The 21,959-nt window shown below is 47.1% G+C and overlaps 1 protein-coding gene across 9 annotated transcripts; it reads right to left on the bottom strand.

Moving 5' to 3' along the window:
- Positions 1-138: 138 nt before the first annotated feature.
- PEX5 (peroxisomal biogenesis factor 5) lies at positions 139-21,580 on the bottom strand. 9 transcript variants are annotated; one of them, XR_012626873.1, is made up of 18 exons: positions 20,879-21,317; positions 20,376-20,411; positions 20,077-20,209; positions 19,238-19,372; positions 18,011-18,116; positions 16,722-16,812; positions 16,285-16,401; positions 15,817-15,909; positions 15,521-15,640; positions 14,829-14,972; positions 12,632-12,702; positions 12,260-12,475; positions 11,930-12,125; positions 11,608-11,765; positions 2,642-3,915; positions 2,401-2,501; positions 2,043-2,101; positions 139-1,192 (listed from the first exon to the last, which is right to left on the bottom strand). XR_012626873.1 is itself a non-coding variant. In XM_074854788.1 (16 exons), the coding sequence occupies exons 2-16, from the start codon at positions 21,026-21,028 to the stop codon at positions 11,045-11,047; spliced, it is 1,968 nt and encodes a 655-aa protein (XP_074710889.1). In that variant the 5' UTR covers positions 21,029-21,072; positions 21,541-21,580; the 3' UTR covers positions 10,140-11,044. The 9 variants fall into 9 exon arrangements, 5 of the variants coding, with proteins under 5 accessions (XP_074710889.1, XP_074710881.1, XP_074710898.1 ...); XR_012626874.1 differs by lacking the exon at positions 2,043-2,101 and having other exon boundaries at positions 2,642-2,775; positions 3,821-3,915; XR_012626872.1 differs by lacking the exon at positions 2,043-2,101.
- Positions 21,581-21,959: the final 379 nt, after the last annotated feature.

Genomic DNA, 21,959 nt, shown 5'->3' with positions numbered 1-21,959 from the left:
AAAACCTTTCAGGAGAGATCCATGAAAAATGTTTGCAAGGGACTTCGTGAACCATTCTTTGAATGCATAGAGATATCTCATCATGAAAGGGCAATATTTATCTATATTAAACCACAAACAATACATAAAATAGACCCATTGTTGCTTTCAATAGCTTCTTTAATGGCAATAACACAAAATGGAATACAGAAGATGGCAGAGGCCATGGTAAAGCAAGAGCATTGCACAACAAATTACAAAGTAAGCGGTGCTGCTTCTATACGCACATTTTGTTGATGCATCTAGTAACAGAAGCAACATGCCATGCTTTTACGTTACGTAGTGCAGGATATTCGAATGCCCACTGCAGGTGCAGTGGGTTACACACTCGTATCTTTGAGACTCTTTCATCAGACCCGATATGATAGTTCTTGCGTTCGTGGGGATTATGGGGAGGGAGGACAGTGAAAGGCAAGGTCTGCAGAGCAGCATGAAAGAGAGCTCTCCCCAGTGTTTCTGTGGAAAAAACACAGGGGGAAAAAGACATACAAGCATAGACAGAGATCTAGGTCTCACATTTCTTGCTGGGGCTGCATCTTCCCTCAGCATTGCAGGATTTGCAGCCTAAGAGCATTTGCCAGGGAGAAGGGGACGCAGAAATGAAAGCTTGTCATTGAAATTGATTGCACTGTAAGCTGGAAGGTGTTCATGCTCTCGTGCAATGTAACGAAACCCACTTCCATCACTGTGTTCACACAACAGCCAGACACCTCTCTGGACTTTGTGGGAAGATATGGTGTCATTGTCATATCCCCTAGCCAGATTGGTTGCTTCTCTTATCACCCTGGCCCTCCCTTGATAATGGGCATGTTCATAGAGAGTGATCTGAGGATTGTGCAGACTTTCAGTGATCACCTGCAGAGAAGTGATCTTATCATTCATCTCTCTACCAACAAAATAATGTTCTCCCTCCTCAAATACCAGCAACCGGCCTGTGTAGTTGTGGTGCTCATAAGCCACCCAAGGCTGGCCAAATACTTTCACTGAGGAGATGCAATCATTCCAATCTACAGTTTTTAGATTGGCAATGTCACTGGTGAATTCTCTGGAGTAACCCTGGAAGTTGGCATGCTCATAAATGATGATTTTTCCCATCTCAGTAGGACTTCAGTAGTTTGGGTTTCTTGTCTTGCTGCAGGAGCTGGATGACAGCCTGCAGAGAAGGAAAACAGAAAACAATCAATGCCTGTGAGAAGCCTTTTGCACCAGACACAAAATGCTGGAGAGGGGGGGATAAAAAAGGAAAAGTAAAACATCTTTAGCAGAGGATAAATATAGCAGCAACTATAAATATTGAGGGCATGACATAGAAATCTGTATTTGGAAGAAAAAAGTATAATGAGATATGTACATCTAAACGGTCCAGTTTTATTTAGTTGTGTATCTTGGTTTATGTGTATACGTGCGAGGGACATCTGAGCGTTTAGTTTAACATCTTATTGGTATATCCTGAATAATAAAAACCCATATAACTGGTGATAAATCTTTCTGCTGATAATTGACACTGCATTTGAGAATTATTTTGGAAACTGGCATTCGCTGTTTGGACTAGACTTCGTGATCCACATAGTGTTACAAGTAAAGAAGTAGTGAGACAGTCAATTAATATTGAAATGAAAGTGCATTTTGTACTGTAAATAGGAAAAAAACTATCCTGTTAAGGCCAGAACTGAACTTTTAGACTCACTGAAACACCTTATTTCCCTTTTTACATGAACTTCTATTGAAATCAAGAGATTCTTGTTCTTGACATAAGCTGAGAAGCCATCAAGTTCAAAGCATCAGCTCTTTGAGTCAGACTAAATTTCAGGTAGAAAAAGTCTTTTTTAGCACTGCTACATATCTAATTCCGCACAGACTCGTTGGGAATCAGACAAAGAACCACAGTATTTATTAGTAACAGCTACAGGAACAGAAACAAGCGGCCAGTTAATAGAACAACTCCCTTTCTAAATCACAGAACAGTCATCGAAGCAAAGTTTTAGATGTCAGGGCAAATATACCTGAGGGAAAGCAGCAGTTACTCTAGTTGATTCTGGGAAGGGATGGGAGGAGATCAGATCTGCCCAAGTAAGATTAAAAGTCAGACTCAAATTGCAAGACCTCAGCAACATAATCAACATTTTTAAAAAATCTCACTATGTGATTAAAAATATTTAAGCATTTTTTCACAGCTATAATTAATTACTTTATGGAGGCTGTGGCTACCTGAACTTTAATTTATTGATTGATTGAGCACTAGTATAATGACCTTCTGCCTCTAGAAAAAGGAAGAAGAAGCAGCAGCAGCCAGTTAATTGTGCTGACACAACATAAAGATCCTATGCCCAAGATTAATTGGTGAAATAGTCTCACTGTCACCTCCTGGAATTGTGCAGCAATGGCTCTCTCCACCCTCTCGCTGTGGAAGGTATGTTTATCCTGCAGAGGTCTTCTTATCACCTGAAGGATGAGGCAAGTTTCTGCAAACACAGACATCAGATCCTCACATACATGTTGCAGCTTTCATCCCAACACTTAAACCTCTTTCTCTTCAATGGCATTTCACAGTAGCTGCCCAGGAAGCCACTGAAAGTTTTCCTGTAAAAAGTGTGCGTCTCACCTGGGTGTCAGCTTCTTGGATGGGGAGAGACGACAGCACTTCCTCCAGTCCGGTGCTGCTGTCTGGGAGAGGCAGCTCATTGCCTACATTTATAGCTTGCACTGAAGTCTTGTGAAACGCCCCATTCAACAGAACTGAGAAGTGGCAGATATTACACTCAGACATCAAAAAAATCATTATTTTCTTTTGGTTTTGGTCTTCCTGCAACCAGCCACCTCGTTGCTCTGGTTCAAAAGTCCATTGAAGAGCGAGTATGTTGATAAAGCTTAGAGCTTTGATTCTTTTTGTCCTTATTTTCCAGAAGCCAGCTGAACCACAGCAAGAAAACCACATTGGAGTATTTTGAGACACATGGGCTGTAGAACTCTTGTACTTGCTGCAGTCTACATTTTTGCTTACCTGTGAAGCACATCTAATACACAATGTTAGTTTTCCAAAGGGTTTCGATGTGAGATATCCAGGTGACAAAGGTGGCATTTAAGTAGCTTCTTTTAAAATGCCCCTTGTCACCTACGTAGCCATTTGAGCAGCCACAGGGATGCAGAGCTGGTAAAGCAGGGCAAGGAGGCTCTGGCAGAGCTGCAGTGGCAATATTTTTGCTTATTTTCATATGGCAGGTTTGCTCTGTAATATATTTTCAGACCCGTTAATTGGCTAGCATGCTGGCCAGCTTTGCTACAGTGGGAGAAAACAACGGGACTTTTGTTAGTTCCAGAGCAATCCAAATACCCACAGCAGTAAAAAGAAGAGACTTCCTTTAAAAGCTGATTTGGCCTTAGCCATCTCTGACTTTTGAAATTAAGCAACAGTCTAATGAATGGTAACAACTGTGCAAAAGAATGAACGAGCTGCACTGCCAGTGAAAGCAGGTGAGCGACTGTGTGGCATCACAGAAAGATAATAGGTGGGAAGGCACCTCTGGAGGTCTGGAGTCCAACGCCCCTCCTCATCCTCAACCTACCTGGGGCTGCTCAGCGCCTTGCCCAGGTGACTCCTGAACATCTCCAAGGCTGGAAATTGCCCGACGTCACTGCGTGCTAAAACACCCTCGGACAAGAGCGTTCCCTCCCTTACCACCAGACGTGAGAGAGCTCCCAACAGTGACTCGGAGGTGTAGTGGTTACTGGGGAAAGCAGATGAAACACCCGCAAGCTCACCAGCGGTAGATCTCAAATATACCTTGGGTGTGGGCAGGCTGGCCAGGCACTGCGTGCAATCTTCTGAGAGGGACCAAGGAGGCAGCGATATGAGGCAGTTTTCATACACCAGAACTCCTGAGAAAGAAAATACAGAGTTGTGCTTACAGCTACAGTGCAGGTGCTGCTCGGTGCTGTCATTAAACATAATGACCTCAAGGGGCAAACTCGGACCAGCAGAGCTTCTTTCAAGGTCACGGTTACAGTGACCCCCCCCTGTAGAATGCTTCAGGGACCCCTGCTCTGTCAGGGACGGGGTTGCTGGAGAAGACGGGGAGCTGGGAAGGGAGAGAGCTCACTCCTGCCAGAACAGGCAGCCTGCGCACGAGCTCCAGCCAAATCCTCCTGCTGCATCTCTTTCACGGGTGCTTGGCTGAGCTCATGGTGTGGCAGATCACAGAACTAAGCTAGCACAAAAGTCCACGGGCTTTTTTCCCCATGGTTCATTCTGCTGCTGCTCTGCAGAGGCTGGAAGCAGAGCAATTGAAATTTGCATTCTGGGCTTTGGAGAAGAGAAGCAGGACCTCGGTTTCCAGCAGCAGTTGGATGTGAAATCAGCTCTGCTCTACTGGCAAATTGCACCATTACAGCGTGAATTCGTGTGTGGCAGGGAGCTCAGCCTGCAGCTTGGTGCTGCTGGAAGGGGGAAGGCCGCATTCCCCTCCGGAACCACGGTTTCCACCATCTGGCAAGAGAAGGGAGAAGGAGCACGCGGATGGGAAGAATGACTGGAAGAGGGGCTAAAACAGACTAGAACAGGGTGGATTTATGCTGCCACTGAACAACATTCATTCTGCGTATCTTGCTAGTATATGTTACTGATTAAATATTTAGTTATGTTTCTGGAATTTTTTTTTTTTTTAATATATAATGAAATGATTCATCACAAACTAAACGTTCCCATCTTCCTCAGCACCCACAGTCTCAGAAAAGCCCTTTGGACAAACGTAAGAGCCCTAAAGACAACACAAAGAATGAGTCTGAGTGTGTCTCAACAGCGTCACGGAGCGATACAGGCAGCAGTGAACTCCTAAGTGCCCCCCATCCTCTCTGCAGAGCACCAAAGCTGGCAGTGGGGCTTTTCATGGCACCGAGGAAAATCAAAACGTGATCTATGACGGGATGTGTTGACACAAAAGCCTGGCAAAGATCTCTGTATAAACACGCTCAAGTGCACAGAAAGAAAGGCGCTCCTGCTTCTAATGACCCTCTTCCCTAGTGCTATTGGGCTTGAAAACTAAATGGGTTTCAGTGTTGCTCATCTCATTGACATGGTGCTTTATGCCCAAGGAAGTAAGCCACTGAACAAAGCGGAATACCACAGAGTGGGCCTAGCAGTTTGGGTCTGGAAATATCTACAGCTTGGGGGGATTTTTTGTGTTTTGTTTCGTTTTTCTTATGGGAAATTACGTTCCCCGAAAACACAACCCCACTCCCCTCCAGTGGAAGTAGCAGTTTCTCAAAACCTGGAACAGAAAGTGTGTGACAAAAGTAGAAAGAAAAAGAAGAAAACTCAAAGAGGAAAAGGAGAAACCTCTCTTCCTCTATTGCCCTCAGTAGAAAAAAAAGCAGAAGAACAAGCAAGATCAATGACAAACATGCAGTCTTTGAAAACATGCAGAACTGCATTATGCAAAAAACCCTTGAACAAATGAAGACTTTTTCCGAGTTGGAGCAGAAACTACTAGAAGATTTTTATCTTCTTCACAAAACTTACTTTCTTGGGTTTTTCTGACAAGGCTTAATAGTGAGCTTATTTTTTTGTTCTCCCGTAGACTCATTTCCAAATACATCAAGACTCTTATGTATTTACTTTTATTTCCTCTTTAGTTGACTTCATCATTGCACTGTCAAAGTTTATTTTCCACGAGATTGCAGGCTGATAAAACAAATTCACTTAAAGCTGTGGGTGTCACATGTGCACCCACCTCACAGTGCTGGAAAAGGTAAAATGGTAGAAAAATCAAATTAACAACAATCTCCTTCCCCCTCCACATCCTCTTGGGTTCCCACCCTTCTCCACCACAGTGGATCCCTTAGTTTCTGTCTCAATAATTACTCACCTCTTTTTATTCCTTACTTTAAGGGGGTTAAAAAAAAAATTACACATGAGTTACATCCCCCGCGTTTCTGACTGCTGTTTTGTCTGGTAGTTGTGGACTCAAGTCAGCATGGACCGGTTTATTTTGGGCAGGGGTGGGTTTTGGCTTTTACTCTCTTAGCAGTTGTGAGGGCTGGTAAAGTAATTCTTCATCACAAAGATGGAGTCTTTCTCACTTTTGGCTCTAAGACTTCTGTTTCTCAAACAAAACAGCTCCCAGAAATGCAGCGTAGGAACATGCAACTGGACCACAGAACCCCAAGATGTGAACAGCCCACCCACCGATAAATGTATCCACTGCCAAACCCTTGACGGAAAAAAGATGCCTCCTTTTTTGCCAAGCATGTATCTCTTACAAACTCCCCTTTTTTTTCTGTTCTCTCTCTGATTGCCACTGTGTTTGCTTCACTCCCCAGTTGCCAGTGCTCAGTCAATTGGACTGAACAACACTGCTTTTTCAAAGACTGAAAGAGGGATGATAGCAGCCTATTGGGGTGAGTTCTGCATATCCACTGACAGTGAGTTCCACAAAGATATGCTGGAAAGAGTGGCACAGCAAATACAGACTGACAAAAGCGTTCTAAGTCCCACTTGACAAGACAAAGGAGCCAGAAAGGAAAGGGAAGAGCTTTTCTATCCATTATTTCCTTCCCAAAGTCTCCCCTTCCCCAATAAAGGAAAAGGCAACAGATTGTCTGTGAATAATTGTTTTAGTTCAAAATGTTCAGAAACCCAATTAGGTTCCTTTCTGTCTCCGTGTTTAATAAATGTGCAAACGGGTTTCCATGGCATGGTTGCTAAGCTGGACTCACAAACACAAAGGCCCAGACTAATTAGATGCTTAGAACCAGGAAAAAAAACCCAAATAATATAAAAAACAAAACATCACAGACCCTCAAAAGGTCCTAGCTTCACAGCACCACATTTTTCTGGGAAAGCTTCTCCACCTCACAAAAGTCACATGCTCAGAAAATGCATCCAGCTTTCGTTCCTCTTATGTTTTATTAGCAAGTTGTGCTCTTAAACTCCTTAGTGGCCTGGTCCAAGCAAGTGTGACAGACACTGACCTCCCCTCGACTCAACACTAGGTGTCACTTCTGCTTAAGAAATGCAACAGAAAAATTGAAAAGTTTCAAAAAGCCTACCCATCCAGCATCCCATTTTCAGGGGATCTCTGTACCTACAACTCTTCCTAAAGTCATGGACCGTTACAGAGTTTTAAAGTTTCACATCTCAAATCAGGCATCCAAAAGCATCAGAAAATACCAGACAATGCTTTGCCATACTAAGCATAATGGTGACCAGCAAAGGTTTCTCTTGTGGGAGCAAGGAAACACATGCCAACGTCAACAAGGGACTACCATGGGGAGAAGCTGCCAGGCTCTGCTCTGACCCAGTGGTCTGTCTGTCTGGCCTGTCTCTGTTGTTGCTGCTGCGCTGCTTTCAGTCCTTCCTCAGTGGCAGACATGCCTACCAAAAGATTTTTTGAGCATCAGGGACTGACTTGGAGGAGAAAGTGGCATGGTGTTTCTGGTCAGGGCTCCAGGGCAGGTTAGGGCAATAATACAGTAGAAGTGTAGGGTACAGAGTTAGGAAGAGAGCTCACCCTGGGGAGACGGGGACTGTACTAGAACTATATTACTTACTATGTCTTACAGTACCAGAAGTAGGAGACCACAAAGGAAGAGGTAGCAGGCTTAAAACAAAAGAAAATACTTTGGATATCTAAACACAGTTCTTCTGTGCAGCCACAAGACATTATAGTGACCAAAAGCACCAGCTGGCTTAAAAATCAACAACACACAGGCAGGGAATAAATTCACCAATATTAAACATACGAATGCAACTTCTGGGTGGGACAGTCTTCAAAGCAGCAGATTCCTAGAGAATATGCGTATACCCACTACATGCTTGCCCTTACACTCTTTCCATGAACACACACTTCAGGTCACCACCCCTAGAGCATTCCTCTAGAGAAGGATTGCTCCAAGTCCCTTCCAGACTGGAAAGGCACACGCAAGCAAAAGAGGTAGCCTGGGACCCAAAACAAGAGGTCAGGGGGTTGTAATTCAAGAAAACCCAGAATCATAATGAGGCTCAGCAGCTCAAGATGAGGAAACTGCAGTGGTAAAGCAGAACATACAACGGCAGCACACCCACCTGCTTGACAAGTATGGAAGCTGATGAGGAGCACGGTGCTAGAGGTGTAAGGATCTCAAAGCACAAATTTTCATTTGCTGGTACCTCCCAGCTGGGTGTTGAACAAGGCAAACACCAAGAGACGAGAGATTCTAAGACTTCTCGGGGCCTTAAACAGCAATAAAACACTGAAGAAATACAGCAGAAACATAGCAAGAAACATTGGTAGAACATGTACTGAACAATCCCCTTTGTCCGCATGTCCAGTGCCCTAGGAAAGATCTAGTTTGTGTCCTGTGATGCCCATGGATTTGGTAAAGAACAAAGAAGGGCCTGCTGGGATCCTTCATGTGCTTTTTAGTGGTGATAGGCCCTGCCACTGTTCTGTACACTGCGGAAAGTACAAGAGGAGAAAGTACAGAAAGGACAAAAATTGCAGAGCACAATCATTTCTAAGGCTCTCAGCTACCTGATCAAGTCATGCCTGTTGTGAGCAGGGGGCTGGATTAGGGACCTCCAAACATGCCTCACTGTCTTACCTTTCTGTGAATCTAAAATGTTCAGAACCTGCTACCCACCCCTGCTGTGCAACAGGGCTCAGCCACAGAGGTGGCTGGAAACGCAAACTAGGATCAAGATACTTACAGAGCCCCAGTGCAAGTCTGGTTTGGAAGTGGCCAGAGACAGGGCTGCAAAGGGCAGACCAAAGGTGTGAACTGGAACCAGAATGCAAATAGCATCAGCCAGTTGCTGTTCCCTGCACCAGCGCTCCATTTCCAAAGACAATTCTTAACAGGATAAGGTTAGACATGGTTTGGACAGAGGCAGCTAAAGCTTCACTCAGTCCTGGGAGACTTAGCGTCTAGGTGAAGATCTGGCCTCAGCAAAGGTAGCACGGATTCTGTGAAATGATTTAAGGTGGGAGGGAGGGAGGGAGGGAGGGAGGGAAGGAAGCGAGAACAATTTACAGGGAAAGAGAACAAATGGTGACAGCCCACTGTAGCTGCAGGGACAGCAGGGGATGCGTGATAGGGAAGGACACCAAGCACAAAGTCAAGAGCTTAAGACAAACAGCAAGGGAAATTGAGACAACTAGGTAGCCAAGGAGAGGAGAAGCATTAATGGCACCTGAGGGTGAGAAAAAGGCAAGGCCAAGCAGTGACAATGGGAGTGTGAACAGAGAGGAATGTGGTGCAGGAAAGAGGCAAAGCAAATTCTTTGGTACAGCAGAGAACTGGGGAAGGGAGAACACCTGGACAGCAAGTGAAGAACAGCACAGGCACTAATGTTTTCTTTTGCTGAGTAGAGGATAATCTGACAGAAGGATTGAGATCAGTAAAAACCAAAAGACCCATCTCTGATGAGGAGCAGTGTGCGTGACCAGGACGCAGAAGCAGTGTCTCCCTTCCTTCTAGACAGCACAAGCAGCAAAACATTTTGCATGCGTTACAGCAATTTCAGAACAGGGCATGTAGGTCTCAGTGCTGGAAGACTGGATGGGAGACACAGGGCAAGATAGAGCTCAGAAAACATACAGCAGGAAATATTCTCTGCACTCACTTTCTGCTCCCAACTGTTACAGAGGCAACAGAAAAACAAGCCTGTGAGGTAGAAGCATGAAGAAACAGGTGCCTGGTGGAAGAGGAAGGGTAAGTGCTCCCTGCCTAAACAACTGGTCTTGACTACTGCAGCAGTCAGGTTCTTCAAAGAGGTAATAAAATGTAACACAACTTCCCTCACTACAGATGGCAAGAAAAATGAAAAAAAGTGTTTCACTGACCCCTAAACCTAAGCAAGGAAAAAGAGAGAGCTTTTGGCACAGGGAAGCTCTTCTGCTGGCTCACAGAACTGAAGCCTGAGGCTACAGCAAATTGAGGTTTTTTCAGCTTCATTTGCATATGAGCTATCAATAAAACAAAATATGGGTCAAAAGGGGAAACAAGCTGAGAGAGACTCTGAACTATCTTTTGAAAATCAGTAGGCTTATACTCACCCACCACCCCCCCCCCAACATCTATACTAGCCACTGCACGCAGCTCCGACAGAAGCACAGAGAAAGATGTAATTTTGGCAATTTTAATTCTCCCCTCTTTATTATACAAAATACTTTACAATTAAAAAACATTTTCCCCAATAGATTCATATATAGATATTTATAATTAACAAGATTCAGTTACACACAAGATGGGGAACTTCTGCACAAAGGAAAACGATGACAGATGATCAAGTGAAAATTAAGACTTGACCCTTTTCCCCACCATATTCTGGGAGGGAAGGTTACATTTTAGATTTTTATTCCTATCACATTCCCTCAAGTCTGAACTCTGGGATCTCCTCTTACCCTGACAGGGTAAGGTCCTCCACCCGTGTCCCTAGTGTAAGTACAATATTCCGCTCTTAAAAGGTTCATCATGAAGAGACACTGAGAAACTAGCATCTGGCTGTACCACGAAGTTACCAGTACCCAGGAGAAGGGGGCTGCTGCCCCCAGTTTTCCCTAGCAACCCACATATACACACATGCAAGCACATACATGGGGGAAGCATGCTCAAAACCCAGAATTTTTCTCCCTTTCACCAAATGGCAACCCTACCCCACCAAATCAACCTGCATGTGTCCAGCAGACAGTTTCTGCAGAACAGCTATCATAGCCACGCTGAGCATTACTGCAAACGCAGTCTGGCAAGAGGGTGGGATGTTGCTGTCTTCCCCACTTGGATCATCTGCCTACCAGCAGCGTCAGTCAGTCACAGAGGTGATAACATGAACCGCCCAGAGATGCTCAGGCCACAACAAACAGGTAGGGGAAGTTGCACGCTTCAGCGGGAGGTCCTTGAAAAAACTGTTGCCAATGGTCTGCCCTACCAGAGCAAAGATATGTGTGAACCCTAGTGAACATTTTCTCTCTAAGAAAGGTCACTGCTGGGCTGGGCCAACCCTGCACTCGCAGGGGAGCCCATCCCAGAGTCACTGCTGGAGGCCAAATGCCTGAAGCAGTGTGGGAAGATCACGGGCATCAGCTGCCCCATACAGGTCACTCTGCCCCAGCATGGAGAGGGCCATGCGGAGGGTGCTCCAGATGTTGTCAGACATAGCGCCTTGCTGCCCCCGCGGACCTCGGCTCTTCTGCTGCATGTGCAAAGCCTCTAAGAAGTGCTCCACAGCCTCACTGTCAAGATGAGAACATACACATGCTTACTGGAGAAGATGGTACATCTCATACTCCCTCCCCCATACGCTTCTAAAGTACTTCCCCTCCAAAACAGTTTCCTCCTCTTCACCAGATCCTGCCCCGCTCCAGAACCAGAGATCCCCTTTTCCCTTTTAACTGAAGTCCACATGGCCCCTACTCCAGCTGCATCTGCATGACACTTTATTCTCAGGGCAGAGTCCACATGCTTGCTCTGCTCTCGTACGCCAAGGGAAGGCTGCAGGCAGCGTGGCACTGCCCTAGTAGCCTACTGCAGCCTCTCCCACAAAAACATATGCACGCTCATGGCTCACAGCAGATCTGCCCATCTTATGCTCACCGGTGGGCGCCTAAGTTGATGCAACTGATGCCCAAGTTGTAGCGAGAGCGGATGTATCCTGGCTGGAGCTCCAGTGCCCGACGATATGCAGCCACAGCTTCCTCACTCCGATTCCCATTGGCCAGGGTGGCACCGAGCTTGTTCCACAGAAGATGGTCCTGGTGGAGGGGGCAGAGAGAAAGGGTGAGATAAACTGGATCTTTATAAGCTCCAAGCCAACCCTTCCTTCTCCATGTCTCCGTCTTACTACTCCACTCCAAAAACGTACCTCTCACACAAGAGGCACCTCCACCCAAACCGTCACCCATAAACCTCCAGGTACCTTCAGCATCCAGAGTCTGCCCTTTCTTACATTGGGGCGCACACTGAGCGCGGCACTGAAGCAATCCACAGCCTTCTCGTATTCACCACTAAGGTTGAAAAGGACACCCAGGCCACACTGAACGTCAGGATCCACAGCCGAGGGGTTGCTGCGCACAGCTGCTAAGAACAGCTCTTTCACCTCCATGAACAGTGAGCTGGAAAAGCACAGAACAAGGATACTGGTGTCCTGTGGAGGGAGCTGGCCTTGGGGTGCTCCCTCTGCTCCTGCCTGGACCACTCCCAACCCTCCAGGATGCCTTTCAGCTGGAGCTTGAAATGTGTAACTCACTCAGACAGCAGGGAACCCAGGACACGCTTGGAGGGCCCCAGGTTTGTCCCCGAGACACTCTCCTCTGGTTCCTTCTGCAGCAGGTGGGCATAGTCCGGTTTGTGGCGTAGCCAGTCCCGCAGGGTCTCGCACGCCTGCTTCTGCAAGGACTCATTGGTGAAGCTGACCGCTAACGCCATAAGCGCCGTGAGGTTCCCAGGCTGCAATTCCAAGCACCTGCAGGTCAAAAAGAAAAGTGAATACAGTATGAAATCAGTCTGGGAGACACCCAGATACAGGGGGTAACACTATCAAGACCGAGCACACCATGGCCCTTGTGGTACTCTGCACTAGACCAGGAGCCCCACTCAGCAGCTCTCCTGCAACACTCACCGTCTGAGGGCACTGATTGCCAAAAGCTCCTGTTCATTCTCTGCCTGGGTGGTTCCCAGATACTGCCAGGCCTGAAGAAGATAAAGAGGCACAAAGTCAGACTTCTTCACATCCAGAGAAAAAGATCAGCTGATAAACCAGAGACACAGAGATTAAATCCATCATATTATTCCACACATTTTTAGAGTGAGACCAAATACATGCAAGTATACACAATAGCCACAGATACAAGTTTCTCTTGAAAGACATATAGACTTCATGGCACATAGGTCCTCAAGACGAATAAAACTGGCATTGTTATAATGAAAAGAAGTGAATGTCTACACCTGGACATCTACCATAAAGCAACTGTTGGCAGTTCTACGCAGAATCTCTGCTTTTAACTTCTAACTGTGGTCAAACTGCAGAGGAAGGAGAAAAAGCCTAAAAGTTCTTTCCTAAGAACGAAATGGCATAGCAGCAGCGCTAATAATGAGACCCCCAAGGTAGGGAGCTGTATATACTTGGTCCACTAGCAAGTGATAATCTTGGGGAGCTGACCGTCAGACCTGAAAGTAGAAGCACTGTTATTTTACTGAATCTTCAACCATTGTGACACCAGTACATTAAAGCCACTTCCATCCCCAGGCTGCTGACACAGGCAATATTTAATTAAAGCACTAAATCTGAAGTACCTGTTCACTTTATGTTGATAACCACACTCGTTGCTGAAAAATAGGCTATCTAGTTGGCAGGATTGTCAGTATGAAGTACCTGCTTTTTGAACGTAAGTCACAAAATGCAGTATCCACTGTCTCAAGGCAGGAAATTGTTTCATTAGCAAAGACCCAGACACACTGCAAAAGCCACTGCAAGCCAGAGGCAATCTACTGTCTCAAATCTCTAATGCATCACCATATAGCTAGGTGCAACTCAGAACAGCTGCCCAGTGATAACTGCACAGTGTTCTGCAGGCAGAAGAGCTGAGATTCAAGGTAAAGTGATTTGGACCAAAGCAAACATGACATTCCCTTCAGAGTAATTGTTCAAGTCCATCTGATCACTGTACCATTTATGAAAGCTTCTCCTGTGCTTTCTGCAGAGTCACAGCAGAAGAATTCAGAATGTTTTCCATACAGCTAGCCAGAACTGGCCCAGGATTTCTTCCCCTAAGGTTTCAACTACCTCTCCATTATGCTTAGCCTGCAGCTCACACTGCCTATGAGAAAAGATATTCCTCCAATTCTAGAGGAATATTGGCAACATGTTTTGACCACTCTAAAGCTAAAGTAGATCCCCAAAATCTCTGTTTACTTTTCACCTATTCCCAACACCCTAGAAAGTTATATGTCTGTATTCCCAAAAGCAAAGAACCTCTGTTCCAAGAGCAAATTCCTCTAAGGCTCAGGATTAACAAATACGGTATTTCCAATCATATACAATTAGCAGGGTTTGAATCAGACACACTGAGAAGTCAACATCCCTGGGTCCTTGAGGCAGACACTCCAGAAATGGACAACACGGGTGTATTTGCGTTCTTCCTCCTGAGAATATCCATGTCCTCTACCTCTGGAGAAAGGTGCACATTTCTCAATCCATCCTGCAGAAGCTGAAGTGCTTTATGGAAATAAATATTTACTGAATTAGGAGCTGGAAACTTGTCCTTAGTAGAAAATCATTCTCTGGCCAACAGCTACAAATGAAGTTTGTGAAGACACCCAAGACATTTCTCTCAACCCTTCTGGGTTACATCATCTCCTGGCATCCAGATGGAAGACCTAACCAGGACTCCTAGTCTAACGAGGTGCTCAGAATTAGACTTTGATACAGATATTGAAAGAAGTTATCATCTGCCATAAGCGTGTCCAAACTTGCAATACCAATAGACTTCCACAGAAGCAATTTAAGAGATAAGAACTCCTCGCCTTGGCTCCATGCACAGTCTCACATGCTCCAAAGATTTCACACAGCTCTGCACCAGAGCTTCTGTGCTTTTTGTAACTGACTTTAGCCATAAACTTCCTTGCCCACAGCCCTCCTGGGGATTCACATGCATCAGCTACATATCTCATTTTTCTGTGGCTCTGGGTGTTTTCATACACCCTGCACAGCTCCTAACACTGAAGCAAGTTTTCTACACACACCCTGACACCTCACAAGGGAAGGATCCAAGCAGCAGGAGAGCTGGCCAAGGCCTGGTATCTCTGCTCTCACTCACCTCCATATGATCTGGCTTCTGTTGCACTGCAGCCTCAAAGAGCAAGACAGCATTGGGGAGGTCACCTTCCTCCAAGCGCTTCTGCCCTTCTTCAAATGCATCTGGGTGATCTCTCATGGGATTATCCTCTTCAAACTGGTAACCCTAGCAGGGAAGACAGGCAGGGGATAATGCTAGGAGACACGCTTAGGGAGAAAAGCACTCTCTACAGTACAGCACAGTCTAGTCTCGCTGCATCAGCACTCAAACTGCAGACCAGCCAGGACTTTGTCCTCTCTGCTAATTTGTAGCAGATCAGAGAACAATGGCTCTTCTGCCTGCCTGCTCCATGCTGAAAAATTCCTCCAAACCAGACCTGGAATAAGTCACAACAGAGACTAAACATCTGGTGCAGGTCTCATCAGCTTCCAGGGGGGAAAGGGGGGTGACAACACTTGCACTCATTTCAAAGAATCCCAGTATGAATTGGTATTTGGTGTTGGACAAGAACAAGACAGCATTTGCAAACAGGCAGAAGTGAAAACAGTATTTGTTTAACACCTGGTTGATCTGGGCTGAGGGTGCAAGTGACAGCAACAGATCAGTCCAAGAAGGAATCCTAGCAGCATCTGGAGTCTGTGGAACTCACTCGCGAGGCAGATGTACTGCCAGGCTCCTCAGTGCTAGGGCTGAGAGAGCCTGTTCTCTGTTACCTTGTCATATGATGAGGAGCTGAGGTCTTCATAATCAGAGAGCCAAGGGTGAGCCTCCGCATCTCTCTTGGCCATCTCCTCCCATTCTGCCTGGAGTTTGTCCCAGAAGTCCACATCTGACTGAAGGGAGAACAGAATGTGACTAGAGTACCTCAACCATAAACTGAGCTCTACAGACACCCCAGAGAACTCCTTCTTAAATGTTTCTAGCCCTCCTCCCAGCATGCAAAGGAGAGAGGTAACCCTACCACGGGCTCTCGGATGGTACCCCAGCCCTCCTCCTCTGCCAGCTTTACCTCCACAGCAGTCTTTGCCTGCTCAAATTCCGTATCAAGAGTTGACATGCTCCCAGATCGTGCAAATTGATCCACCCAGGCATCAGATGCTCCCTGGGAGTTTGGAAACAGAAACACACCTTTCTTTTTAGCATTTGGCAACCTCAGGGCACAGCAGGAGGGTCTGTGATGACACCTCCTTCCCATCAGCAAAAATTGATGGCCTGTGAAGGGGAAAAGAGTTCATTTGGATACCCCCTTCCTCCCAGGTGCTATGGGAGATGAGAAAACTCACACTGCCCAAATACTTTCCCAACTTCTGGCTAGACTCTGCTAAGAAGAGCCCAACAGCCCCTCCCTCGCCTCCCCCAGCCTAGTCATCAGTAGAGCATCGCTGAGAGTTGGACTTGTCATTCTCCCTCACTCCCAGACTGTGTACTGTGGCAAAAAGCTTTCCTCCTTCAGAGCACATAGGGCTGGGGCTCCTACCTGCTGCTGTATAAACTCAGCTGCCCATTGCTCTGCCTGATCTTGGTCTCTGTGGGTCACCTGATTAGCTTCGATCGATACCCTCCCATCTCCGATCTGGCGGACAAACTTTAGGAACTGTGGCAGAGAAATGAAACAAGGGTGGAGCTGGGCAAATGCTTTGCCAACAAGCCCTCTGTCCATGCCCCCCTCCTTCACTAAGAGGGCTTCTCTGCAAAGTGAGCACAAAACGCCCAAAAAGGTGGGGAGTACAGGACTTCACCAGTCATGTACAATATGGGGAGTGGACTGTAGGGTTCAACTTCTAGGAATCAGGGAAGAAACAGAAACACAGGACAGCAGGAGGCTTTATTCCATTACCATCTTCCCCGTTCTCAATTCCCCACACCCCTTATTCACTCTAGTTATCTGTCAGCCCTGGTGAGGGAATTTCTTACCTCAGAATTCTTGAGTTTTGGATCATCCACTTTAGAGAGGAAATCATTAACAGTCTTCTTAAGATCATCCTCAGGTTGATATTCCTCATACCTGTGCTCAGAGGCAGTAAAAGGGAAAGAGAAAGTCTGATAACAGGCAACAGTGAACTCTTTCACTACACAATGGGCCAGACAACAGTATTGAGGGATACAACCCTTCCTCATAGACTCTAGGGTTCTCTTAAGTGATTCAGTACCTTTATCCATCTGTAAAAATACAAAATTACTACTAGGTTAACTGTGCAAGTGACTGACACAAACAGTAGCAGAATGAAACAATTACAGTGACAGCACAGTTCTGCAGAACAGTCTGGATTCCTTGGCAAGCTCACACACTATCAGATGCTGCAAGTTTTAGTACTAACAAAAACAAGGTCACGGATCTAGGAACAAAGAAAGTAGGTCATGCTCATGGAAGAGGAATAGTGCCTTGGAAAAGCATCAACTCCACAGAGGATCGAGGGGTCACAGCAAGCACACAACTCAATATGTTGTCTGGCTTACAGCAGGACAGGACCAGTTCCAGGTGTTACCACTACATTCACTCTTGGTGAAGTCTTTGGAACTGACAGCAATAACTCAGGCATGTCCGTATTTGCAGAAGGGTATCAGAAAAGGCAAGAGCCAGGACGAAAGAGAATCCAAATATGTAAAATCTTTTAGGGAAAGATGTAAGCCTAAATTGAGTGCTTGTGTTTTGCTTCTTGAATTGAAAAATTTGACTGTAGTCAACAGAAGATCCATAGTAGTAATAGACTGTTCTTCAACCTACCACACAAAAAACCCATGAAAATAATGTCTGAAGACTGAATCTAGGAATATGCAGAGGAAAGGCTGGATGTGGTTTGTCAGATAGGGAAAATAAAGTGAAAGTTTACAACTAGTAGAGTCTAGTGCTTGAGATCTGTAAATCTAAAAAAGCATCTGTTGTGGAAAAAATTATGCTTAATTAGGAGTTCCTGAACTTGCTCCTGAAATCACTTTAAGGAGCTTTGCATTAGGCATGAGATTAAGTTAGCCTACATGATCACAATATTTTCCTGGAACTAGAAAACAGAAAAGCTAGGAACTGTTAAAAACTTCAGTCTCCAAGCATTGTTTCCTCCTTTCTCTGACACCAAAGGCCTGAGAACATCACTAGGTTAAATGACTCAAAAGCATTCAGGCCATAGCAGATTTCTATCACCTTTCCAAACGTCACCCACCCCAGTGCCTAGCAGCAATAACTAGTCCTGAGAAAACAGACTCACCATTTATCTGCCAAAGTCTGGTCTTCCGATTCCCCAAGCCACAGTTTCTCCTCTGACTGCTCTAGGTATTCTTCTGCCCACTTGGCAGGAGACACAGACAGTGGATCTGCACAGGACATCACAAAGAATGGGAAGAAAAGTAAGACAGGCACACCACCACTCAGATTAACTTCAGGTTTTGCTCTCTCCACTTTACACATGGTTAGCTAACATACAGAGATGTCTTCAAAGAAACATTGCTTACACTCACTTCTTCTGACTTTGTTTATTCCGATCTAAAAATCAAGCCTTAGGTTCAGACTGTGTATTAATACAGATGTCACTGTGGTGCCAATAACCTTATGATTTTCTATTCTAATTTCACAACTTACTCATCTGCTCCACGTAGGATACTATGTAGGTCAAGAAAACTAGCAATGCATTACAAGTCTCTGTCAAAAGCACAGCCTACAAAGCACTAGGTTTTCATCAGAACTTTCTCAAAGACCTTTGCAAATGATGATTTATATTCCCAGAAGTATAAAGACTGAAGGTCAAAGAATGGGACTACCTGGCTCTCCACAGTAGCTATTTTCCCTGAGAAAAGAACAGCATCTATCCAAATTTCAGTCACAACTTTCAGATTACATCATGCATGGTAACAGGACCCTATTCCAGCCCCAGCTCTATACACAATGCAGGACAACTTTTCAGATAAACTACTGGCTTGCTTGAAATGGAAAGCTTAACCTTTGGGCCAGAAACATTCACTTAACCTACTTCCAAGGTGCAAAATACCTCTACCTCCCTGAAACCGACAAAAAGTATTTAGCCAAAGCGCACCAAATTATATTTACCCTTGTACCAAAAACAAAGTTAGCCTTAAGAGAGGGAATTAAGAGAATATGTAACCAAGAAGCAATACCAGACCACCTCCAGAATTTGTACCAGTTAAATCATAGTAATCTTTATAAAAGCAGGTTGAATAGTCTGCTTCTCCTAAGTTCTCCAGGTAACCTAAGCTAAAAACAAAATACCCTTACACCTAAACAAAAGCTTCCACATCACATTGTGAACAACTTGGCTAAACCACTACAAAGCATTTTTTTCCCCCCCCTGTTAAAGCTGCTACAGTAAACACTGCTGGGCCCAAAGCATCACTCCAATTTCACATTTAGTAGCTCTGCACTATACCCAGGCACGTGACTGGGCAACATCTTAACAATAATTCCAAAAGGGAGCCTTCACCTGTCACTTCAGCAATGAACTCCTGTGACCAGTCAGCCTCATTGTAATCTGAAGACACATCACCAGCACTATCTGCTGCAGCCAAGAATTCCTGGGTCCAGTTTTCAGACAGTGCCAGGGCTGCCACACCTGGAGCTACAAGAAGAAAAAAAACAGGATTGAAGGACTCAAAGGCATCGTTTAAGTGTTCCAGACTAGGCCTCATCATGTCTGATCCTTCCCTTTGTTAGAATAAAATCACAGAAAGATTCCACTTAGAAGGAATCTCTGGAGGTTGCTAGTGTTCTCACAACAGCTTAACACTAAAGCTAGGGATTAGGTTGCTCAGAGCATTCATCAGGTAACTTCTGAACTTGTCCAAGGCTGGCAATCCCTCAGCCTCCCCAGGCACCTGTTCCAGTACTGAACTTTCCAGTACTGAACCTTGCTCTAAGGGCAGAAATGTCTCCTTACATCTAGCCAGTTTCCCTTTTGCAAGTTCATGTCCATTGCCGCTTGTCCTTTTGCTGGTATTGCTGCAAAGATCCTGGCCGTGGCTGTGGAAGACAGCAACTACTCCACTCCTCACCTCCCACTGCCCCTTAGACTCCTCCTCCCCGGGCTGAACAAACCCAGTTCCCTCAGCTTTTCTTCTTACACCATGTATTCCAATCCCTGAACACCTTACTGATCTCCATGGGATTTGTTCCACTATGTCAGTGTACTGGGAAGCCCAAATCTGGAAACAATATTCCAGATACAATCTCACAAGTGCTGAACAGATAGGAACCACCCTGCTAGGAGCTTAACTGTAACACCAAGATCTTTTCCAGCTCTCCACCTACTCTAACTCCCCTCACCTCGCTGAGGGGCCTGTCGGAAGCTTGACTGTTCAATTTCTTGCATCTCAGCCAACAGGTCATCCATCTTAAAAGTCTGGGGTGCACGGGACAGTAAAGGGGCATTCTGCTCTTGTAAGAACTCTCCAACAAGCTGCCAAATACAGAGATGGATTACAAACATAGCATAGAAGATGAACAGGCAGAGCCATAGAGCAAGAGAGAAAGAAATGGGCTTGTCAGAAGGAAAGATTAAGGCAAAAAATAGCAAACTGTGTTGATGAGACAAGCAGTAAGGAAATGCATCAATCCATTCTTACCTCATCTTCAGTGGCCACTCCCAGTGGTTTGGCTACCTACAGGGAATAGGTGATTAGCCCATCAACTTTGACCCCATGCCCCTCTCCACTCACATCCCATGACCTGATCCATTTACATCTTCCCCTTCCTTGAGCATAGGCTGTCAGCATTTTCTCGCATTAGCCACCTGCTTATGTGGAAGCTAAAGGAGGAGGAACAGCTGTCCTCCCACCACCCTCTGGGCTGCCAGGCATACAGCTCACTTCAGCCACCAACATCCTCCCGTGCCCATAAACGCTGCTTCCACAGGCAGGCCCTCACCCCACAGCCCTGCAAGACAAACCGGGGGACCCTGTGGCCTCTTTCCGCAGGAAAAAAATCACCACCACCCCTATCTGCACCCACAGCCATCCCGCACCGCTCCCCCCGCAGCACCCCTCTATCCTGCACACAGGGACCCAGCCGCGGACAGGCCCCACACCCAGCCCCAGCTCAGCAAAGCGGAGCCACCCGCAACACTCACGGCTGCGGCTCCGGGGGCCCCCGGGGGCCAGGCCAGCGGGCCCTGAAGTCCTTCCTGCCGCAGGGCTTTGTCCTGGGTGAAGTGGCCGGCCAGCTTCATGAGGGGGTTGGAGCCCCCGCACTCCGGTTCCACCAGCTCCCTCATGGCCATGGCGCCAGGGAGGGAGGGAGGGTCGGCGCCAAACCCCACCGGGCCTGCACAGACACCGGGTGAAGGCCAGGCGGAGCGAGCGGCTGCCACCCGTCAGCCCTCCCCCCACCGAGAGCTTACGGGGGAGACCGGCCCCCCCGCCCCGAGAGCTTGCGGGGAGGCCCCGACCTTGGGCCAGAGCCCGCAGGGGTGGGGGCCGGGCTCAGAGCCCTGCCGCCACGGCGCCAGCTCCCGGCGCGGCCGAGCACAGCTGCCATCGCCAGGACGAGCTTCCGCCCTCGGCGGCACCGGGCAGCGGGACCCCCGGGCCGTGAGCAGGGACCCCCCCGTGTCTCGCTCGCTCCCTCCGCCGCCCGCCGCTGGGCCGGCCCCGGGGAGGACACCCGCTCGCCAGAACGGCAAGGCCGCGGCCTCCCCAGCGAGTCCCGCGCCCCCACCCGCCGCCCGGGCGGCGGAACCCCCGGCCCAGCCCAAGGGACCGGCTCCACCGCGCCCACCCCCCGGTACCGTACCTGGGCCTGCCGGGGCTCACAGGGCTCACGGGGTAGGGGGCGGGGCCAGCTCTTAAAGGGCCAGGCACCCCGCAGCGCGCCTTAAAGGGCCAGCGCCCGGAGGACTGCCGCGGCCCCTCGGCCCCCTCCCGCTCCTTCCGCCGCCCGGCCTCCCCTCAGCAGCGGCCCCGGGCAGCTTCAGCTCTTCAGGGACGCGGCGCTGGCGCTTTTCCGTGCCACGGCTGGGTGCCGTCCCCACGGTGTCTGTGATAGAGCGCACCTCGCCTTGGCTAGTAGCCGTGGCTAGTAACTGTGCTAGTAGCCACAGGTACCGCACATATGGGGGGAATCACGAGGTTTTGAAGCTTGGCCAAATGAGACCTTGAAGCGTGGTCAAGATGACCTTGATTAGCGATAAGTTCATCAAGAACAAGCTTTGA

The sequence above is a fragment of the Strix uralensis genome, chromosome 2, assembly GCF_047716275.1.
Source record: "Strix uralensis isolate ZFMK-TIS-50842 chromosome 2, bStrUra1, whole genome shotgun sequence".
Taxonomy (NCBI): domain Eukaryota; kingdom Metazoa; phylum Chordata; class Aves; order Strigiformes; family Strigidae; genus Strix; species Strix uralensis.
This window is presented reverse-complemented; position numbering and strand designations above follow the sequence as displayed.